The sequence below is a fragment of the Somniosus microcephalus genome, chromosome 34, assembly GCF_052327205.1.
Source record: "Somniosus microcephalus isolate GS21.2 chromosome 34, FLI_Smic_1.0, whole genome shotgun sequence".
NCBI lineage: Eukaryota > Metazoa > Chordata > Chondrichthyes > Squaliformes > Somniosidae > Somniosus > Somniosus microcephalus.
This window is the reverse complement of record NC_141020.1, coordinates 26,745,772-26,766,792: the sequence shown is the minus strand read 5'-3', so window position 1 is coordinate 26,766,792 and position 21,021 is coordinate 26,745,772. Positions and strand designations below refer to the sequence as shown.

General features: G+C 52.1%; 1 protein-coding gene across 1 annotated transcript in view; it reads left to right on the top strand.

Annotated features, from left to right (window-relative positions):
- The window catches only part of dlc (deltaC), a 411,024-nt gene extending 390,641 nt beyond the window's left edge, over positions 1–20,383 (top strand). The window contains exons 5-8 of the mRNA XM_085973599.1: positions 17,885–18,101; positions 18,224–18,905; positions 19,042–19,159; positions 19,295–20,383. Coding sequence (XP_085829725.1) covers positions 17,885–18,101; positions 18,224–18,905; positions 19,042–19,159; positions 19,295–19,300 — 1,023 coding nt within the window. The 3' untranslated portion in view covers positions 19,301–20,383. The remainder of the gene's footprint in view (positions 1–17,884; positions 18,102–18,223; positions 18,906–19,041; positions 19,160–19,294) is intronic.
- Positions 20,384–21,021: the final 638 nt, after the last annotated feature.

Here is a 21,021-nt window from a genome sequence, read left to right as displayed (position 1 = left end):
AGGATCCCAGATCGGGTACAGGATGAGTTCAGGATCCCGGGTCAGGAACAGGATGAGTTCAGATTCACGGATCATCTACACGATGAATTAAGGACCCCGGGTCAAGTAAAGGATGAGTTCAGGATCCCGGGTCGGGTACATGATGTGTTAAGGATCCCGGGTCGGGAACCGGATGAGTTAAGGATCCCGGGTCGGGAACAGGATGACTTAAGGATCCCGGGTCATCTACAGGATGAGTTAAGGATGCCGGGTCGGATACAGGATGAGTTAAGGATCCCAGGTCGTCTTCAGGACGAGTTAAGGATCCCAGGCCGATTACAGGATGAGTTAAGGATCCCGGGTCGGTTACAGGATGAGTTAAGAATCCCGGGTCATGTACAGGATGAGTTAAGGATCCCGGGTCATGTACAGGATGAGTTAAGGATCCCGGGTCGGTTACAGGATGAGTTAAGGATCCCGGGCCGGTAACAGGATGAGTTAAGGATCCCGGGTCGGTTACAGGATGAGTTAAGGATCCCGGGTCGGTAACAGGATGAGTTAAGAATCCCGGGTCAGGTACAGGATGAGCTAAGGATCCCGGGTCATGTACAGGATGAGTTCAGGATCCCGAGTCAAGTACAGGATGAGTTCAGGATCCCGGGTCGGGTACAGGATAAGTTAAGGATCCCGGGTCGGGTACAGGATGAGTTCAGGATCCCGGGTCGGGTACAGGATGAGTTCAGGATCCCGGGTCAAGTACAGGATGAGTTGAGGATCCCAGGTCGGGAACCAGATGAGTTCAGGATCCCGGGTCAGGTTCAGGATGAGTTCAGGATCCCGGGTCAGGAACAGGATGAGTTCAGGATCCCGGGTCGGGTAAAGGATGAGTTAAGGATCCCGGTTAAAGTAAAGGATGAGTTAAGGATCCCGGGTCAGGAACCGGATGAGTTCAGGATCACGGGTCATCTACACGATGAGTTAAGGATCCTGGGTCGAGTACAGGATGAGTTCAGGATCCCGGGTCAAGTAAAGGATGAGTTCAGGATCCCGGGTCAGGTACAGGATGAGTTCAGGATCCCGGGTCGGGAACAGGATGACTGAAGGATCCCGGGTCATCTACAGGATGAGTTAAGGATGCCGGGTCGGAGACAGGATGAGTTAAGGATCCCGGGTCGTCTTCAGGATGAGTTCAGGATCCCGGGTCAGGTACAGGATGAGTTCAGGATCCCGGGTCGGGTACATGATGTGTTAAGGATCCCGGGTTGGGAACCGGATGAGTTAAGGATGCCGGGTCGGAGACAGGATGAGTTAAGGATCCCGGGTCGTCTTCAGGATGAGTTAAGGATCCCGGGTCGGGTACAGGATGAGTTCAGGATCCCGGGTCAAGTACAGGATGAGTTCAGGATCCCAGGTCGGGAACCAGATGAGTTCAGGATCCCGGGTCGGTTACAGGATGAGTTAAGGATCCCGGGTCAAGTACAGGATGAGTTCAGGATCCCGGGTCAGGTACAGGATGAGTTAAGGATCCCGGGTCGGTAACAGGATGAGTTAAGAATCCCGGGTCGGATACAGGATGAGTTAAGGATCCCGGGTCGTCTACAGGATGAGTTGAGGATCCCAGGTCGGGAACTAGATGAGTTCAGGATCCCGGGTCGGTTACAGGATGAGTTCAGGATCCCGGGTCAGGTAAAGGATGAGTTAAGGATCCCAGATCGGGTACAGGATGAGTTCAGGATCCCAGGTCGGGAACTAGATGAGTTCAGGATCCCGGGTCAGTTACAGGATGAGTTCAGGATCCCGGGTCAGGTAAAGGATGAGTTAAGGATCCCAGATCGGGTACAGGATGAGTTCAGGATCCCGGGTCAGGAACAGGATGAGTTCAGATTCACGGATCATCTACACGATGAATTAAGGACCCCGGGTCAAGTAAAGGATGAGTTCAGGATCCCGGGTCGGGTACATGATGTGTTAAGGATCCCGGGTCGGGAACCGGATGAGTTAAGGATCCCGGGTCGGGAACAGGATGACTTAAGGATCCCGGGTCATCTACAGGATGAGTTAAGGATGCCGGGTCGGATACAGGATGAGTTAAGGATCCCAGGTCGTCTTCAGGACGAGTTAAGGATCCCAGGCCGATTACAGGATGAGTTAAGGATCCCGGGTCGGTTACAGGATGAGTTAAGAATCCCGGGTCATGTACAGGATGAGTTAAGGATCCCGGGTCATGTACAGGATGAGTTAAGGATCCCGGGTCGGTTACAGGATGAGTTAAGGATCCCGGGCCGGTAACAGGATGAGTTAAGGATCCCGGGTCGGTTACAGGATGAGTTAAGGATCCCGGGTCGGTAACAGGATGAGTTAAGAATCCCGGGTCAGGTACAGGATGAGCTAAGGATCCCGGGTCATGTACAGGATGAGTTCAGGATCCCGAGTCAAGTACAGGATGAGTTCAGGATCCCGGGTCGGGTACAGGATAAGTTAAGGATCCCGGGTCGGGTACAGGATGAGTTCAGGATCCCGGGTCGGGTACAGGATGAGTTCAGGATCCCGGGTCAAGTACAGGATGAGTTGAGGATCCCAGGTCGGGAACCAGATGAGTTCAGGATCCCGGGTCAGGTTCAGGATGAGTTCAGGATCCCGGGTCAGGAACAGGATGAGTTCAGGATCCCGGGTCGGGTAAAGGATGAGTTAAGGATCCCGGTTAAAGTAAAGGATGAGTTAAGGATCCCGGGTCAGGAACCGGATGAGTTCAGGATCACGGGTCATCTACACGATGAGTTAAGGATCCTGGGTCGAGTACAGGATGAGTTCAGGATCCCGGGTCAAGTAAAGGATGAGTTCAGGATCCCGGGTCAGGTACAGGATGAGTTCAGGATCCCGGGTCGGGAACAGGATGACTGAAGGATCCCGGGTCATCTACAGGATGAGTTAAGGATGCCGGGTCGGAGACAGGATGAGTTAAGGATCCCGGGTCGTCTTCAGGATGAGTTCAGGATCCCGGGTCAGGTACAGGATGAGTTCAGGATCCCGGGTCGGGTACATGATGTGTTAAGGATCCCGGGTTGGGAACCGGATGAGTTAAGGATGCCGGGTCGGAGACAGGATGAGTTAAGGATCCCGGGTCGTCTTCAGGATGAGTTAAGGATCCCGGGTCGGGTACAGGATGAGTTCAGGATCCCGGGTCAAGTACAGGATGAGTTCAGGATCCCAGGTCGGGAACCAGATGAGTTCAGGATCCCGGGTCGGTTACAGGATGAGTTAAGGATCCCGGGTCAAGTACAGGATGAGTTCAGGATCCCGGGTCAGGTACAGGATGAGTTAAGGATCCCGGGTCGGTAACAGGATGAGTTAAGAATCCCGGGTCGGATACAGGATGAGTTAAGGATCCCAGGTCGTCTACAGGATGAGTTGAGGATCCCAGGTCGGGAACTAGATGAGTTCAGGATCCCGGGTCAGTTACAGGATGAGTTCAGGATCCCCGGTCAGGTAAAGGATGAGTTAAGGATCCCAGATCGGGTACAGGATGAGTTCAGGATCCCGGGTCAGGAACAGGATGAGTTCAGATTCACGGATCATCTACACGATGAGTTCAGGATCCCGGGTAAAGTACTGGATGAATTAAGGACCCCGGGTCAAGTAAAGGATGAGTTCAGGATCCCGGGTCGGGTACATGATGTGTTAAGGATCCCGGGTCGGGAACCGGATGAGTTAAGGATCCCGGGTCGGGAACAGGATGACTTAAGGATCCCGGGTCATCTACAGGATGAGTTAAGGATGCCGGGTCGGATACAGGATGAGTTAAGGATCCCAGGTCGTCTTCAGGACGAGTTAAGGATCCCAGGCCGATTACAGGATGAGTTAAGGATCCCGGGTCGGTTACAGGATGAGTTAAGAATCCCGGGTCATGTACAGGATGAGTTAAGGATCCCGGGTCATGTACAGGATGAGTTAAGGATCCCGGGTCGGTTACAGGATGAGTTAAGGATCCCGGGTCGGTAACAGGATGAGTTAAGGATCCCGGGTCGGTTACAGGATGAGTTAAGGATCCCGGGTCGGTAACAGGATGAGTTAAGGATCCCGGGTCGGTTACAGGATGAGTTAAGGATCCCGGGTCGGTAACAGGATGAGTTAAGGATCCCGGGTCGGTAACAGGATGAGTTAAGGATCCCGGGTCGGTAACAGGATGAGTTAAGGATCCCGGGTCGGTAACAGGATGAGTTAAGAATCCCGGGTCAGGTACAGGATGAGTTAAGGATCCCGGGTCATGTACAGGATGAGTTCAGGATCCCGAGTCAAGTACAGGATGAGTTCAGGATCCCGGGTCGGGTACAGGATAAGTTAAGGATCCCGGGTCGGGTACAGAATGAGTTCAGGATCCCGGGTCGGGTACAGGATGAGTTCAGGATCCCGGGTCAAGTACAGGATGAGTTGAGGATCCCAGGTCGGGAACCAGATGAGTTCAGGATCCCGGGTCAGGTTCAGGATGAGTTCAGGATCCCGGGTCAGGAACAGGATGAGTTCAGGATCCCGGGTCGGGTAAAGGATGAGTTAAGGATCCCGGTTAAAGTAAAGGATGAGTTAAGGATCCCGGGTCAGGAACCGGATGAGTTCAGGATCACAGGTCATCTACACGATGAGTTAAGGATCCTGGGTCGAGTACAGGATGAGTTCAGGATCCCGGGTCAAGTAAAGGATGAGTTCAGGATCCCGGGTCAGGTACAGGATGAGTTCAGGATCCCGGGTCGGGAACAGGATGACTGAAGGATCCCGGGTCATCTACAGGATGAGTTAAGGATGCCGGGTCGGAGACAGGATGAGTTAAGGATCCCGGGTCGTCTTCAGGATGAGTTAAGGATCCCGGGTCGGTTACAGGATGAGTTCAGGATCCCGGGTCGGTTACAGGATGAGTTCAGGATCCCGGGTCGGTTACAGGATGAGTTAAGGATCCCGGGTCGGTTACAGGATGAGTTCAGGATCCCGGGTCGGTTACAGGATGAGTTAAGGATCGCGGGTCGGTTACAGGATGAGTTGAGGATCCCGGGTCAGGTACAGGATGAGTTCAGGATCCCGGGTCAGGAAGAGGATGAGTTCCGGATCCCGGGTCGTGTACAGGATGAGTTCAGGACCCCGGGTCGGATACAGGATGAGTTCAGGATCCCGGGTCAGGTACAGGATGAATTCAGGATCCCAGGTCAGATACAGGATAAGTTAAGTATTCCGAGTCAAATACAGGATGAGATCAGAATCCCCAGCCAGGCATAGGATGAGTTCAGGATCCCGGGTCAGGTACAGGATGAGTTCAGGATCCCGGGTCGAGTACAGGATGAGTTCCGGATCCCGGCTCAGGTACAGGATGAGTTCAGGATCACGGGTCAGGAACCGGATGAGTTAAGGATCCCGGGTCGGCTACAGGATGAGTTCAGGATCCCGGGTCAGGTAAAGGATGAGTTAAGGATCCCAGATCGGGTACAGGATGAGTTCAGGATCCCGGGTCAGGAACAGGATGAGTTCAGATTCACGGATCATCTACACGATGAGTTCAGGATCCCGGGTAAAGTACTGGATGAATTAAGGACCCCGGGTCAAGTAAAGGATGAGTTCAGGATCCCGGGTCGGGTACATGATGTGTTAAGGATCCCGGGTCGGGAACCGGATGAGTTAAGGATCCCGGGTCGGGAACAGGATGACTTAAGGATCCCGGGTCATCTACAGGATGAGTTAAGGATGCCGGGTCGGATACAGGATGAGTTAAGGATCCCAGGTCGTCTTCAGGACGAGTTAAGGATCCCAGGCCGATTACAGGATGAGTTAAGGATCCCGGGTCGGTTACAGGATGAGTTAAGAATCCCGGGTCATGTACAGGATGAGTTAAGGATCCCGGGTCATGTACAGGATGAGTTAAGGATCCCGGGTCGGTTACAGGATGAGTTAAGGATCCCGGGTCGGTAACAGGATGAGTTAAGGATCCCGGGTCGGTTACAGGATGAGTTAAGGATCCCGGGTCGGTAACAGGATGAGTTAAGAATCCCGGGTCAGGTACAGGATGAGTTAAGGATCCCGGGTCATGTACAGGATGAGTTCAGGATCCCGAGTCAAGTACAGGATGAGTTCAGGATCCCGGGTCGGGTACAGGATAAGTTAAGGATCCCGGGTCGGGTACAGAATGAGTTCAGGATCCCGGGTCGGGTACAGGATGAGTTCAGGATCCCGGGTCAAGTACAGGATGAGTTGAGGATCCCAGGTCGGGAACCAGATGAGTTCAGGATCCCGGGTCAGGTTCAGGATGAGTTCAGGATCCCGGGTCAGGAACAGGATGAGTTCAGGATCCCGGGTCGGGTAAAGGATGAGTTAAGGATCCCGGTTAAAGTAAAGGATGAGTTAAGGATCCCGGGTCAGGAACCGGATGAGTTCAGGATCACGGGTCATCTACACGATGAGTTAAGGATCCTGGGTCGAGTACAGGATGAGTTCAGGATCCCGGGTCAAGTAAAGGATGAGTTCAGGATCCCGGGTCAGGTACAGGATGAGTTCAGGATCCCGGGTCGGGAACAGGATGACTGAAGGATCCCGGGTCATCTACAGGATGAGTTAAGGATGCCGGGTCGGAGACAGGATGAGTTAAGGATCCCGGGTCGTCTTCAGGATGAGTTAAGGATCCCGGGTCGGTTACAGGATGAGTTAAGAATCCCGGGTCAAGTACAGGATGAGTTGAGGATCCCAGGTCGGGAACCAGATGAGTTCAGGATCCCGGGTCGGTTACAAGATGAGTTCAGGATCCCGGGTCGGTTACAGGATGAGTTAAGGATCCCGGGTCGGTTACAGGATGAGTTCAGGATCCCGGGTCGGTTACAGGATGAGTTAAGGATCGCGGGTCGGTTACAGGATGAGTTAAGGATCCCGGGTCAGGTACAGGATGAGTTCAGGATCCCGGGTCAGGAAGAGGATGAGTTCCGGATCCCGGGTCGTGTACAGGATGAGTTCAGGACCCCGGGTCGGATACAGGATGAGTTCAGGATCCCGGGTCAGGTACAGGATGAATTCAGGATCCCAGGTCAGATACAGGATAAGTTAAGTATTCCGAGTCAAATACAGGATGAGATCAGAATCCCCAGCCAGGCATAGGATGAGTTCAGGATCCCGGGTCAGGTACAGGATGAGTTCAGGATCCCGGGTCGAGTACAGGATGAGTTAAGGATCCCGGGTCGGTTACAGGATGAGTTCAGGATCCCGGGTCGGTTACAGGATGAGTTAAGGATCGCGGGTCGGTTACAGGATGAGTTAAGGATCCCGGGTCAGGTACAGGATGAGTTCAGGATCCCGGGTCAGGAAGAGGATGAGTTCCGGATCCCGGGTCGTGTACAGGATGAGTTCAGGACCCCGGGTCGGATACAGGATGAGTTCAGGATCCCGGGTCAGGTACAGGATGAATTCAGGATCCCAGGTCAGATACAGGATAAGTTAAGTATTCCGAGTCAAATACAGGATGAGATCAGAATCCCCAGCCAGGCATAGGATGAGTTCAGGATCCCGGGTCAGGTACAGGATGAGTTCAGGATCCCGGGTCGAGTACAGGATGAGTTCCGAATCCCGGCTCAGGTACAGGATGAGTTCAGGATCACGGGTCAGGAACCGGATGAGTTAAGGATCCCGGGTCGGCTACAGGATGAGTTCAGGATCCCGGGTCGGCTACAGGATGAGTTCAGGATCACGGGTCAGGAACCGGATGAGTTCAGGATCCCAGTTCTGGAACAGGATGAGTTCAGGATCCCAGTCAGGAACAGGATGAGTTAAGAATCCCGGTCAGGTACAGGATGAGTTCAGGATCCCGGGTCGGTTACAGGATGAGTTAAGGATCCCGGGTCGGTTACAGGATGAGTTCAGGATCCCGGGTCGGTTACAGGATGAGTTAAGGATCGCGGGTCGGTTACAGGATGAGTTAAGGATCCCGGGTCAGGTACAGGATAAGTTCAGGATCCCGGGTCAGGAACAGGATAAGTTCAGGATCCCGGGTCGGGTAAAGGATGAGTTAAGGATCCCGGGTCGGTTACAGAATGAGTTAAGGATCCCGGGTCAGGAACAGGATGAGTTAAGAATCCCAGGGCGGGTAAAGGATGAGTTAAGGATCCCGGTTAAAGTAAAGGATGAGTTAAGGATCCCGGGTCGGGTACAGAAGGAGTTAAGGATCCTGGGTCAAGTACAGGATCAGTTCAGGATCTCGGGTCGAGTACAGGATCAGTTCAGGATCCCGGGTCAGGAACATGATGACTTCAGGATCACGGATCAGGAACAAGATGAGTTCAGGATCCCGGGTCATGTACAGGATGAGTTAAGGATCACAGGTCAGGAACCGGATGAGTTCAGGATCACGGGTCTGAAACAGGACGAGTTAATGATCCCGGGTTGGGAACCGGATGAGTTCAGGATCCCGGGTCAGGAACCGGATGAGTTCAGGATCCTGGGTCGAGTACAGGATGAGTTCAGGATCCCAGGTCAAGTAAAGGATGAGTTCAGGATCCCGGGTCAGGTACAGGATGAGTTCAGGATCCCGGGTCGGGTACATGATGTGTTAAGGATCCCGGGTTGGGAACCGGATGAGTTAAGGATGCCGGGTCGGAGACAGGATGAGTTAAGGATCCCGGGTCATCTTCAGGATGAGTTAAGGATCCCGGGTCGGGTACAGGATGAGTTCAGGATCCCGGGTCAAGTACAGGATGAGTTCAGGATCCCAGGTCGGGAACCAGATGAGTTCAGGATCCCGGGTCGGTTACAGGATGAGTTAAGGATCCCGGGTCAAGTACAGGATGAGTTCAGGATCCCGGGTCAGGTACAGGATGAGTTAAGGATCCCGGGTCGGTAACAGGATGAGTTAAGAATCCCGGGTCGGATACAGGATGAGTTAAGGATCCCGGGTCGTCTACAGGATGAGTTGAGGATCCCAGGTCGGGAACTAGATGAGTTCAGGATCCCGGGTCGGTTACAGGATGAATTCAGGATCCCGGGTCAGGTAAAGGATGAGTTAAGGATCCCAGATCGGGTACAGGATGAGTTCAGGATCCCGGGTCAGGAACAGGATGAGTTCAGATTCACGGATCATCTACACGATGAGTTCAGGATCCCGGGTAAAGTACTGGATGAATTAAGGACCCCGGGTCAAGTAAAGGATGAGTTCAGGATCCCGGGTCGGGTACTTGATGTGTTAAGGATCCCGGGTCGGGAACCGGATGAGTTAAGGATCCCGGGTCGGGAACAGGATGACTTAAGGATCCCGGGTCATCTACAGGATGAGTTAAGGATGCCGGGTCGGATACAGGATGAGTTAAGGGTCCCAGGTCATCTTCAGGATGAGTTAAGGATCCCAGGTCGATTACAGGATGAGTTAAGGATCCCGGGTCGGTTACAGGATGAGTTAAGAATCCCGGGTCATGTACAGGATGAGTTAAGGATCCCGGGTCATGTACAGGATGAGTTAAGGATCCCGGGTCGGTTACAGGATGAGTTAAGGATCCCGGGTCGGTAACAGGATGAGTTAAGGATCCCAGGTCGGTTACAGGATGAGTTAAGGATCCCGGGTCGGTAACAGGATGAGTTAAGGATCCCGGGTCATGTACAGGATGAGTTCAGGATCCCGAGTCAAGTACAGGATGAGTTCAGGATCCCGGGTCGGGTACAGGATAAGTTAAGGATCCCGGGTCGGGTACAGGATGAGTTCAGGATCCTGGGTCGGGTACAGGATGAGTTCAGGATCCCGGGTCAAGTACAGGATGAGTTGAGGATCCCAGGTCGGGAACCAGATGAGTTCAGGATCCCGGGTCAGGTTCAGGATGAGTTCAGGATCCCGGGTCAGGAACAGGATGAGTTCAGGATCCCGGGTCGGGTAAAGGATGAGTTAAGGATCCCGGTTAAAGTAAAGGATGAGTTAAGGATCCCGGGTCAGGAACCGGATGAGTTCAGGATCACGGGTCATCTACACGATGAGTTAAGGATCCTGGGTCGAGTACAGGATGAGTTCAGGATCCCGGGTCAAGTAAAGGATGAGTTCAGGATCCCGGGTCAGGTACAGGATGAGTTCAGGATCCCGGGTCGGTAACAGGATGACTGAAGGATCCCGGGTCATCTACAGGATGAGTTAAGGATGCCGGGTCGGAGACAGGATGAGTTAAGGATCCCGGGTCATCTTCAGGATGAGTTAAGGATCCCGGGTCGTCTTCAGGATGAGTTAAGGATCCCGGGTCGGTTACAGGATGAGTTCAGGATCCCGGGTCGGTAACAGGATGACTGAAGGATCCCGGGTCATCTACAGGATGAGTTAAGGATGCCGGGTCGGAGACAGGATGAGTTAAGGATCCCGGGCCGTGTACAGGATGAGTTAAGGATCCCGGGTCGTCTTCAGGATGAGTTAAGGATCCCGGGTCGGTTACAGGATGAGTTCAGGATCCCGGGTCGGTTACAGGATGAGTTAAGAATCCCGGGTCAAGTACAGGATGAGTTGAGGATCCCAGGTCAGGAACCAGATGAGTTCAGGATCCCGGGTCGGTTACAGGATGAGTTCAGGATCCCGGGTCGGTTACAGGATGAGTTAAGGATCCCGGGTCGGTTACAGGATGTGTTAAGAATCCCGGGTCATGTACAGGATGAGTTAAGGATCCCGGGTCATGTACAGGATGAGTTAAGGATCCCGGGTCGGTTACAGGATGAGTTAAGGATCCCGGGTCGGTTACAGGATGAGTTAATGATCCCGGGTCGGTAACAGGATGAGTTAAGGATCCCGGGTCATGTACAGGATGAGTTCAGGATCCCGAGTCAAGTACAGGATGAGTTCAGGATCCCGGGTCGGGTACAGGATAAGTTAAGGATCCCGGGTGAGGTTCAGGATGAGTTCAGGATCCCGGGTCAGGAACAGGATGAGTTCAGGATCCCGGGTCGGGTAAAGGATGAGTTAAGGATCCCGGTTAAAGTAAAGGATGAGTTAAGGATCCCGGGTCAGGAACCGGATGAGTTCAGGATCACGGGTCATCTACACGATGAGTTAAGGATCCTGGGTCGAGTACAGGATGAGTTCAGGATCCCGGGTCAAGTAAAGGATGAGTTCAGGATCCCGGGTCAGGTACAGGATGAGTTCAGGATCCCGGCTCGGGAACAGGATGACTGAAGGATCCCGGGTCATCTACAGGATGAGTTAAGGATGCCGGGTCGGAGACAGGATGAGTTAAGGATCCCGGGTCGTCTTCAGGATGAGTTAAGGATCCCGGGTCGGTTACAGGATGAGTTAAGAATCCCGGGTCAAGTACAGGATGAGTTGAGGATCCCAGGTCAGGAACCAGATGAGTTCAGGATCCCGGGTCGGTTACAGGATGAGTTCAGGATCCCGGGTCAAGTACAGGATGAGTTGAGGATCCCAGGTCGGGAACCAGATGAGTTCAGGATCCCGGGTCAGGTTCAGGATGAGTTCAGGATCCCGGGTCAGGAACAGGATGAGTTCAGGATCCCGGGTCGGGTAAAGGTTGAGTTAAGGATCCCGGGTCAGGAACAGGATGAGTTAAGAATCCCGGAGCGGGTAAAGGATGAGTTAAGGATCCCGGTTAAAGTAAAGGATGAGTTAAGGATCCCGGGTCGGGTACAGAAGGAGTTAAGGATCCTGGGTCAAGTACAGGATCAGTTCAGGATCTCGGGTCGAGTACAGGATCAGTTCAGGATCCCGGGTCAGGAACATGATGACTTCAGGATCACGGATCAGGAACAAGATGAGTTCAGGATCCCGGGTCGTGTACAGGATGAGTTAAGGATCACAGGTCAGGAACCGGATGAGTTCAGGATCACGGGTCTGATACAGGACGAGTTAATGATCCCGGGTTGGGAACCGGATGAGTTCAGGATCCCGGGTCAGGAACCGGATGAGTTCAGGATCCTGGGTCGAGTAAAGGATGAGTTCAGGATCCCAGGTCAAGTAAAGGATGAGTTCAGGATCCCGGGTCAGGTACAGGATGAGTTCAGGATCCCGGGTCGGGTACATGATGTGTTAAGGATCCCGGGTTGGGAACCGGATGAGTTAAGGATGCCGGGTCGGAGACAGGATGAGTTAAGGATCCCGGGTCGTCTTCAGGATGAGTTAAGGATCCCGGGTCGGGTACAGGATGAGTTCAGGATCCCGGGTCAAGTACAGGATGAGTTCAGGATCCCAGGTCGGGAACCAGATGAGTTCAGGATCCCGGGTCGGTTACAGGATGAGTTAAGGATCCCGGGTCAAGTACAGGATGAGTTCAGGATCCCGGGTCAGGTACAGGATGAGTTAAGGATCCCGGGTCGGTAACAGGATGAGTTAAGAATCCCGGGTCGGATACAGGATGAGTTAAGGATCCCGGGTCGTCTACAGGATGAGTTGAGGATCCCAGGTCGGGAACTAGATGAGTTCAGGATCCCGGGTCGGTTACAGGATGAATTCAGGATCCCGGGTCAGGTAAAGGATGAGTTAAGGATCCCAGATCGGGTACAGGATGAGTTCAGGATCCCGGGTCAGGAACAGGATGAGTTCAGATTCACGGATCATCTACACGATGAGTTCAGGATCCCGGGTAAAGTACTGGATGAATTAAGGACCCCGGGTCAAGTAAAGGATGAGTTCAGGATCCCGGGTCGGGTACTTGATGTGTTAAGGATCCCGGGTCGGGAACCGGATGAGTTAAGGATCCCGGGTCGGGAACAGGATGACTTAAGGATCCCGGGTCATCTACAGGATGAGTTAAGGATGCCGGGTCGGATACAGGATGAGTTAAGGATCCCAGGTCATCTTCAGGATGAGTTAAGGATCCCAGGTCGATTACAGGATGAGTTAAGGATCCCGGGTCGGTTACAGGATGAGTTAAGAATCCCGGGTCATGTACAGGATGAGTTAAGGATCCCGGGTCATCTACAGGATGAGTTAAGGATCCCGGGTCGGTTACAGGATGAGTTAAGGATCCCGGGTCGGTAACAGGATGAGTTAAGAATCCCGGGTCATCTACAGGATGAGTTAAGGATCCCGGGTCATCTACAGGATGAGTTAAGGATCCCGGGTCGGTAACAGGATGAGTTAAGGATCCCAGGTCGGTTACAGGATGAGTTAAGGATCCCGGGTCGGTAACAGGATGAGTTAAGAATCCCGGGTCAGGTACAGGATGAGTTAAGGATCCCGGGTCATGTACAGGATGAGTTCAGGATCCCGAGTCAAGTACAGGATGAGTTCAGGATCCCGGGTCGGGTACAGGATAAGTTAAGGATCCCGGGTCGGGTACAGGATGAGTTCAGGATCCTGGGTCGGGTACAGGATGAGTTCAGGATCCCGGGTCAAGTACAGGATGAGTTGAGGATCCCAGGTCGGGAACCAGATGAGTTCAGGATCCCGGGTCAGGTTCAGGATGAGTTCAGGATCCCGGGTCAGGAACAGGATGAGTTCAGGATCCCGGGTCGGGTAAAGGATGAGTTAAGGATCCCGGTTAAAGTAAAGGATGAGTTAAGGATCCCGGGTCAGGAACCGGATGAGTTCAGGATCACGGGTCATCTACACGATGAGTTAAGGATCCTGGGTCGAGTACAGGATGAGTTCAGGATCCCGGGTCAAGTAAAGGATGAGTTCAGGATCCCGGGTCAGGTACAGGATGAGTTCAGGATCCCGGGTCGGGAACAGGATGACTGAAGGATCCCGGGTCATCTACAGGATGAGTTAAGGATGCCGGGTCGGAGACAGGATGAGTTAAGGATCCCGGGTCGTCTTCAGGATGAGTTAAGGATCCTGGGTCGGTTACAGGATGAGTTAAGAATCCCGGGTCAAGTACAGGATGAGTTGAGGATCCCAGGTCGGGAACCAGATGAGTTCAGGATCCCGGGTCGGTTACAGGATGAGTTCAGGATCCCGGGTCGGTTACAGGATGAGTTAAGGATCCCGGGTCGGTTACAGGATGAGTTCAGGATCCCGGGTCGGTTACAGGATGAGTTAAGGATCGCGGGTCGGTTACAGGATGAGTTAAGGATCCCGGGTCAGGTACAGGATGAGTTCAGGATCCCGGGTCAGGAAGAGGATGAGTTCCGGATCCCGGGTCGGGTACAGGATGAGTTCAGGATCCCGGGTCGGATACAGGATGAGTTCAGGATCCCGGGTCAGGTACAGGATGAATTCAGGATCCCAGGTCAGATACAGGATAAGTTAAGTATTCCGAGTCAAATACAGGATGAGATCAGAATCCCCAGCCAGGCATAGGATGAGTTCAGGATCCCGGGTCAGGTACAGGATGAGTTCAGGATCCCGGGTCGAGTACAGGATGAGTTCCGGATCCCGGGTCAGGTACAGGATGAGTTCAGGATCACGGGTCAGGAACCGGATGAGTTAAGGATCCCGGGTCGGCTACAGGATGAGTTCAGGATCCCGGGTCGGCTACAGGATGAGTTCAGAATCACGGGTCAGGAACCGGATGAGCTCAGGATCCCAGTTCTGGAACAGGATGAGTTCAGGATCCCAGTCAGGAACAGGATGAGTTAAGAATCCCGGTCAGGTACAGGATGAGTTCAGGATCCCGGGTCGGGTACAGGATGAGTTCAGGATCCCAGTCAGGAACAGGATGAGTTCAGGATTCCGGATCGTGTACAGGATGAGTTCAGGATCCCGGGTCAGGAACAGGATGAGTTCAGGATCCCGGGTCAGGAACAGGATGAGTTCAGGATCCCAGTCAGGAACAGGATGAGTTACGGATCCCGGGTCGTGTACAGGATGAGTTCAGGATCCCGGGTCGGGAACAGGATGAGTTCAGGATCCCGGGTCAGGAACAGGATGAGTTCAGGATCCCGGGTCAGGAACAGGATGTGTTCAGGATCCCAGTCAGGAACAGGATGAGTTAAGGATCCCGGGTCGGAAAACGGACGAGTTAAGCATCCCGGGTCAGGTACAGGATAAGTTAAGAATCCCAGGTCGGATAAAGGATGAGTTAAGGATCCCGGGTCGAGTACAGGATGAGTTCAGGATCCCGGGTCAGGAATAGGATGAGTTCAGGATCCTGGGTCGTGTACCGGATTAGTTAAGGATCCCGGGTCGGGTAAAGGATGAGTTCAGGATCTCGGGTCGAGTACAGGATGAGTTCAGGATCCCGGGTGAAGTACAGGATGAGTTAAAGATTCCGGTCAGGTACAGGATGAGTTCAGGATCCCGGGTCAAGTACAGGATGAGTTCAGGATCCCAGGTCAAGTACAGGATGTGTTCAGGATCCCGGGTCAAGTACAGGATGAGTTAAGGATCCCGGGTCGTGTTCAGGATGAGTTCAGGATCCCGGGACAATTACAGGATGAATTCAGGATCCCAGGTCGTGTTCAGGATGAGTTCAGGACCCTGGGACAATTACAGGATGAGTTCAGGATCCCGGGTCGTGTTCAGGATGAGTTCAGGATCCCAGGTCGGGAAACGGATGAGTTCAGGATCCCGAGTCGGTTACAGGATGAGTTAAGGATCCCGGGTCGGGTTCAGGATGAGTTCAGGATCCCAGGTCGGGAAACGGATGAGTTCAGGATCCCGGGTCGGTTACAGGATGAGTTAAGGATCCTGGGTCGGGTACAGGATGAGCTCAGGATCCCGGGTCGGGAAAAGGATGAGTTAAGGATCCCGGGTCAGGTACAGGTTGAGTTCAGGATCCCGGGTCGGGAACAGGATGATTTCAGGATCCCGGGTCAGGTACAGGATGAGTTCAGGATCCCGGGTCGGGAACAGGATGATTTCAGGATCCCGGGTCGGTTACAGGATGAGTTCAGGATCCCGGGTTTGGTTCAGGATGAGTTCAGGATCCCGAGTCAGGAACAGGATGTGTTCAGGATCCCGAGTCAGGAACAGGATGAGTTCAGGATCCCGAGTCGACTGCAGGATGAGTTAAGGATCCCGGGATGGGTACAGGATGAGCTCAGGATCCCGAGTCGGGTACAGGATCAGTTCAGGATCCCGAGTCAGGAACAGGATGAGTTCAGGATCCCGAGTCGAGTACAGGATGAGTTAAGGATTCCAGGTCAGGAGCAGGATTAGTTCAGGATCCCGAGTCGAGTACAGGATGAGTTAAGGATCCCGGGATGGGTACAGGATGAGTTCAGGATCCCGGACAAGAACCGGATAAGTTAAGGATTCTGGGTCAGTGGCAGGATGAGTTCAGGATCCCGAGTCGGGTACAGGATGAGTTCAGGATCCCGGATCAAGTATTGGATGAGTTCAGGATCCCGGGTCAAGTACAGGATGAGTTAAGGATTCCAGGTCAGGAGCAGGATAAGTTCAGGTTCCCGGATCATGTACCGGATAAGTTAAGGATTCCGGGTCAGGAGCGGGATGAGTTCAGGATCCCGGGTCGGATACAGGATGAGTTCAGGATCCCGGATCAAGTACAGGATGAGTTCAGGATCCCGAGTCAGGAACAGGATGAGTCCAGGATCCCGGGTCAGGTACAGGATGACTTCAGGATCCCGGGTCGTGAACCGGATGAGTTCAGGATCCCGGGTCGTGAACCGGATGAGTTCAGGATCCCGAGTCGGGTACGGGATAAGTCCAGGATCCCGGATCAGGTACAGGATGAGTTAAGGATTCCGGGTCAGGAGCAGGATTAGTTCAGGATCCTGGATCAATTACCGGATAAGTTAAGTATTCCGGGTCAGGTGCAGGTTTAATTCAGGATCCCGGGTCAGGTACAGGATGAGATCAGGATGCCGGGTCGGCTTCCGGATGAGTTAAGGATCCCGGGTCGGGAACAGGATGAGTTCAGGATCCCGGGTCAAATACAGGATGAGTTCAGGATCCCGGATCAGGAGCAGGATTAGTTCAGGATCCCGGATCAGGAGCAGGATTAGTTCAGGATCCCGGATCAAGTACAGGATGAGTTAAGGATTCCGGGCCAAGTACAGGATGAGCTCAGGATCCCGGGACAGGTGCAGGATGAGTTTAGGATCCCAGGTCAGGTACAGGATGAGTTAAGAATCCCGGGTCAAGTACAGGATGAGTTCAGGATCCCGGGTCAGCAACAGGATGAGTTCAGGATCCCGGGTCAAATACAGGATGAGTTCAGGATCCCGGATCAGGAGCAGGATTAGTTCAGGATCCCGGGCCAAGTACAGGATAAGTTCAGGATTCCGGGCCAAGTACAGGATGATTTAAAGATTCCAGGTAAGGTATAGCATGTGGTCGATGCATGTTAAGGGTTCCTGTACTCTGTCCCTGTACTCTGTCTTGACAATGGGAAAGATTTCCTTTGTCTCTTATTTGTATTGAATTTCTTGATCTGTCTTTTCTAAGCATGTGTACGATTCTGATTCAAATATCAGTGTAAATCTTCCTGTTGTGTGTTTGAATTCCAAATCCGGAAGAGCATCCACCTGCTACACCGCTGGGACCCCACCATTTCACACTCACCATTTCCCACTCTCTTTTTTTGCCTTCTATGAATGAGTAACAATTTGTTTTCTGTAATATTCTCCACATTTCTCTCTCCGTGTTCTTCAGGCAGGAGCTCTTCCTTTGTCGTGTCTCAGATGCCGCGCTGGCTGACATCAGCTGACGGAGCACATATCAGGGATTGTACTCGGAAGCTCCCCTGTCTGAATGGCTCGACCTCTTCCCACAAGGCGCATTTACCATTGAGCTGTGGGATTGGCAACGTGCGCCGTATTCTAGGCAGCTTTGTGTTGCGTCACACAGTGCCATGGCAGTGTGCCACTGATGACACCCCCGCACTACCCCCCTGTGTTGCCGTTTCTACAAAGACCAGTGCCCATCTTTGTGCTGAACATTAGTAAAATAACCCCTTTCCTCTTTTCCCCCACAAGCACCAAACGGGATTGAAATACCCTGTCCAGTTAAATTGCATTTGGAAATTGCCGGTTTAATTACACTCTCTCTCTGTTTATGGCAATCTTGTAGGATCTAGAGAACAATTACACATGCACGTGTCCCCAAGGATTCTATGGCAAGAACTGTGAGATCAGTGCCATGACCTGTGCTGATGCTCCATGCTTTAATGGCGGCTCCTGCACTGAGAAGCCTCACGGAGGCTACATCTGCCGCTGCCCCATTGGCTTCACTGGGTCCAACTGCGAGAAGAAGATAGACCGTTGCACCAACAACCCATGTGCGAATGGTAAGTCGTGGCATCGCTCACTGGTCAAACCACCACCCACCCCCAACCATACTCTTCCCCATCCCCAACTCTACAGGATTGTGTTTTTTGACCGCTCTAAAATCTACCCTTCCTGTTAAAAGGATACTGCTTGGACCTTGGCCGCAGCTTCATCTGCCGCTGCCGGATAGGATTCACCGGGTCGAGATGTGAGGTCAACATGGACGATTGTGCCAAGACTCCGTGTGCCAACGGTGGCACCTGTATTGACGGTGTCAACTCCTTTACTTGCAGCTGCACCCTGGGCTATGGTGGGAAGGACTGCAGCATTCGCATGGATGCCTGCGGCAGCAACCCATGCAGGAATAAAGGTATTTGCTATACACATTACACCGGCCATGTCTGTGAGTGCCCGGCTGGATTTATGGGGCCCAACTGCGAGTTTCGTGTCAAGCCCACCACCCCTACCGACGTGGCCGACCCTTTCCCCGTTGCCCTCGCCATCTCTTTCGCTTTGGGCCTCGTCACTCTCACCCTGGTGGTGTTCGCCGCGGTGGTGATCCTGAAGCACCTGAGGAGAAACCAGGACGGACGGAATGCCGTGCGGAACGACTTGGAGACCATCAACAACCTGTCGGATTACCAGAAGGAGAAGGAGGCCTTCATCATCTCCACGGGACAGTTCAAGGTTTCCAACAAAGATGCTGAATTGAGCAGCGATTGTCTGACTGAAAAATTTAACTGTAAACAGAAACTGCATCCAATGGATTACAATCTGTCTGGGGAACTGAAGGAGGAGGAGCCTTCTAAAAAGAATATTGAAAAGTGAGTGTCGTGCTTAAATACTCTCCAGCGCTATTCCTGAGGCTTGTATAATGTTGGGAGATTTTCTACAGTAGCAGCCAATAGAAATCTAATGTCCCTGCACCTTTCCCTCCCCCCCTTTTTTTCTTCCTTTCAGTAAGAGATCAGAATGCCTGTCATCCTCTAACCCCCCAGTGTCATTTCAGAAGGAGGGTTTGTACCATCCAATGTACATTATGCCGGAACGGATCGAGCCATGCATATTTGCAACTGAGGTAAGTCTCGACTGTTTCTGGAGCTGGAGGTAAGGGTCACGGAAACAAAGCGCGAAGCTCCAGCTGGTCCTACAGCAAGGACAGACCACCATTGCACAGCGCCTAATCTTTCTTTCTGTTCCTCCCCTTTTGCAGGTATGAATTCCGTCTCCTCAGACGTAGATGCTCACGCTTCCCCCGTCTCTGAATGTTTACAGATTTATTGGACTCTACGGGGTTTTGTATTCCTGTATTTAATATTTATTCATGCTGCTCATTTTTGGAATGAATAACCTCTTTATTGTTTTTATATATATATAAATATATACATCGAGCTCTCTCTCTCTATATATATTTATATCTATATATTAAAAAGACCGTTTTTGAACCTGGCTTCTGGATAATGAAGATTGCCTGCTGACATCTCTTTGGAAGCTGGGGAACCTTTGCACTATTTTCAATGGTGAAGTCATTCCTAAAAAATCTGCATGCCAAGGACTGAAAATGGGAGGGGTGGGGGGGTGGCTGAGACAAAAAGGCAGGACCTTTTGAACCGATTGTGGCCAAGAATTCTCAACATGATCTATACTGTATGTGTGCTATCCCCTTTAGCAATAAGCATCGAATATAAGTCGCATTACCATATGGCGCCCGCAGTCTCGCTGGACTGCTACTCTTCAAGCCAGCGCCCTTCTCTCTGCATCGGACCCTTCTTCTCAATATGACTGATTGACAAAAGTACAGCATCGCAAGAACCCGTTCTAAACACGGGACACGTACAGTGTACACTGCAGAAGATAAAAGATTGGAGAGCTGCATTCAAGGCAGTTGCCCATTCTCACAGATCAGACTTTAATGAATCCTATTTGTGAATCTATGGTTCAGGACATCAGTCGAACCTTTCAGTGGAATTGCTGCCCTCCCAATTGATCATCTTTATTCTATATATAGTCAAATTTGGGAATGTGTCGTGTATATGTCTTATCATGAAGGACTCCTTTTATTAACAAAACATGGAAGATTATTACAGTTCTGTTTCAAAGTCAAGCCAATGTTATTTTAATATTTTATAATTTAAGAATTTTTGATATGCATACAAAATGAAATATACTTTTTCTAATTTTATTTTGTATATAGTGTATATTTATAAGAGAATTGTACATATGTTTATCTATTATGTTTTATATATGTCTTTTCTGTTGAAGAGAAGTTCAAATTTATTTTTTTCCAAATAAATGAAAATAATTCTAATATATCTTTGTGATTTTTCTGCGAACTCTTCTTCTTCTTAGGCAGTCCCTCGGAACCGAGGATGACTTGCTTCCACATTAAAAATGAGCTCGCAGGTGGCTGATGAGTCCAATGCGGGACCTACAGTCTCTGTCACAGGTGGGGCAGACGGTGGTTGAAGGGGCGGGTGGGTGGGGTGCTTGGGTTGACGTGCGCTCCTTCCGCTGTTTGCGCTTGGCTTCCGCTTGCTCCTGGTGAAGAGAGTCGAGGTGTTCGGCGCCTTCCCGGATGCTTCACCTCCACTTTGTGCGGCCTTGGGCCAGGGATTCCCAGGTGTCGGTGGGGATGTTACACTTTTTCAAGGAGGCTTTGAGGGTGTCCTTGAAGCGTTTCCTCTGCCCACCTGGGGCTCTCTTGCCGTGCCGGAGCTCCGAGTAGAGCACTTGTTTTGGGAGTCTCGTATCGGGCATGCGGACAATGTGACCCGTCCATCAGAGCTGATTGAGCGTGGTCAAAGCTTCGATGCTGGGGATGTTGGCCTGAGCAAGAACACTGACGTCGGTGCGCCTATCCTGCTGGGAACTAATGAATTGATGTAAGATGTTAGTGGGCCCATCGAATGCAGGGAAAACTAGTCCTCAATATACAGCCCT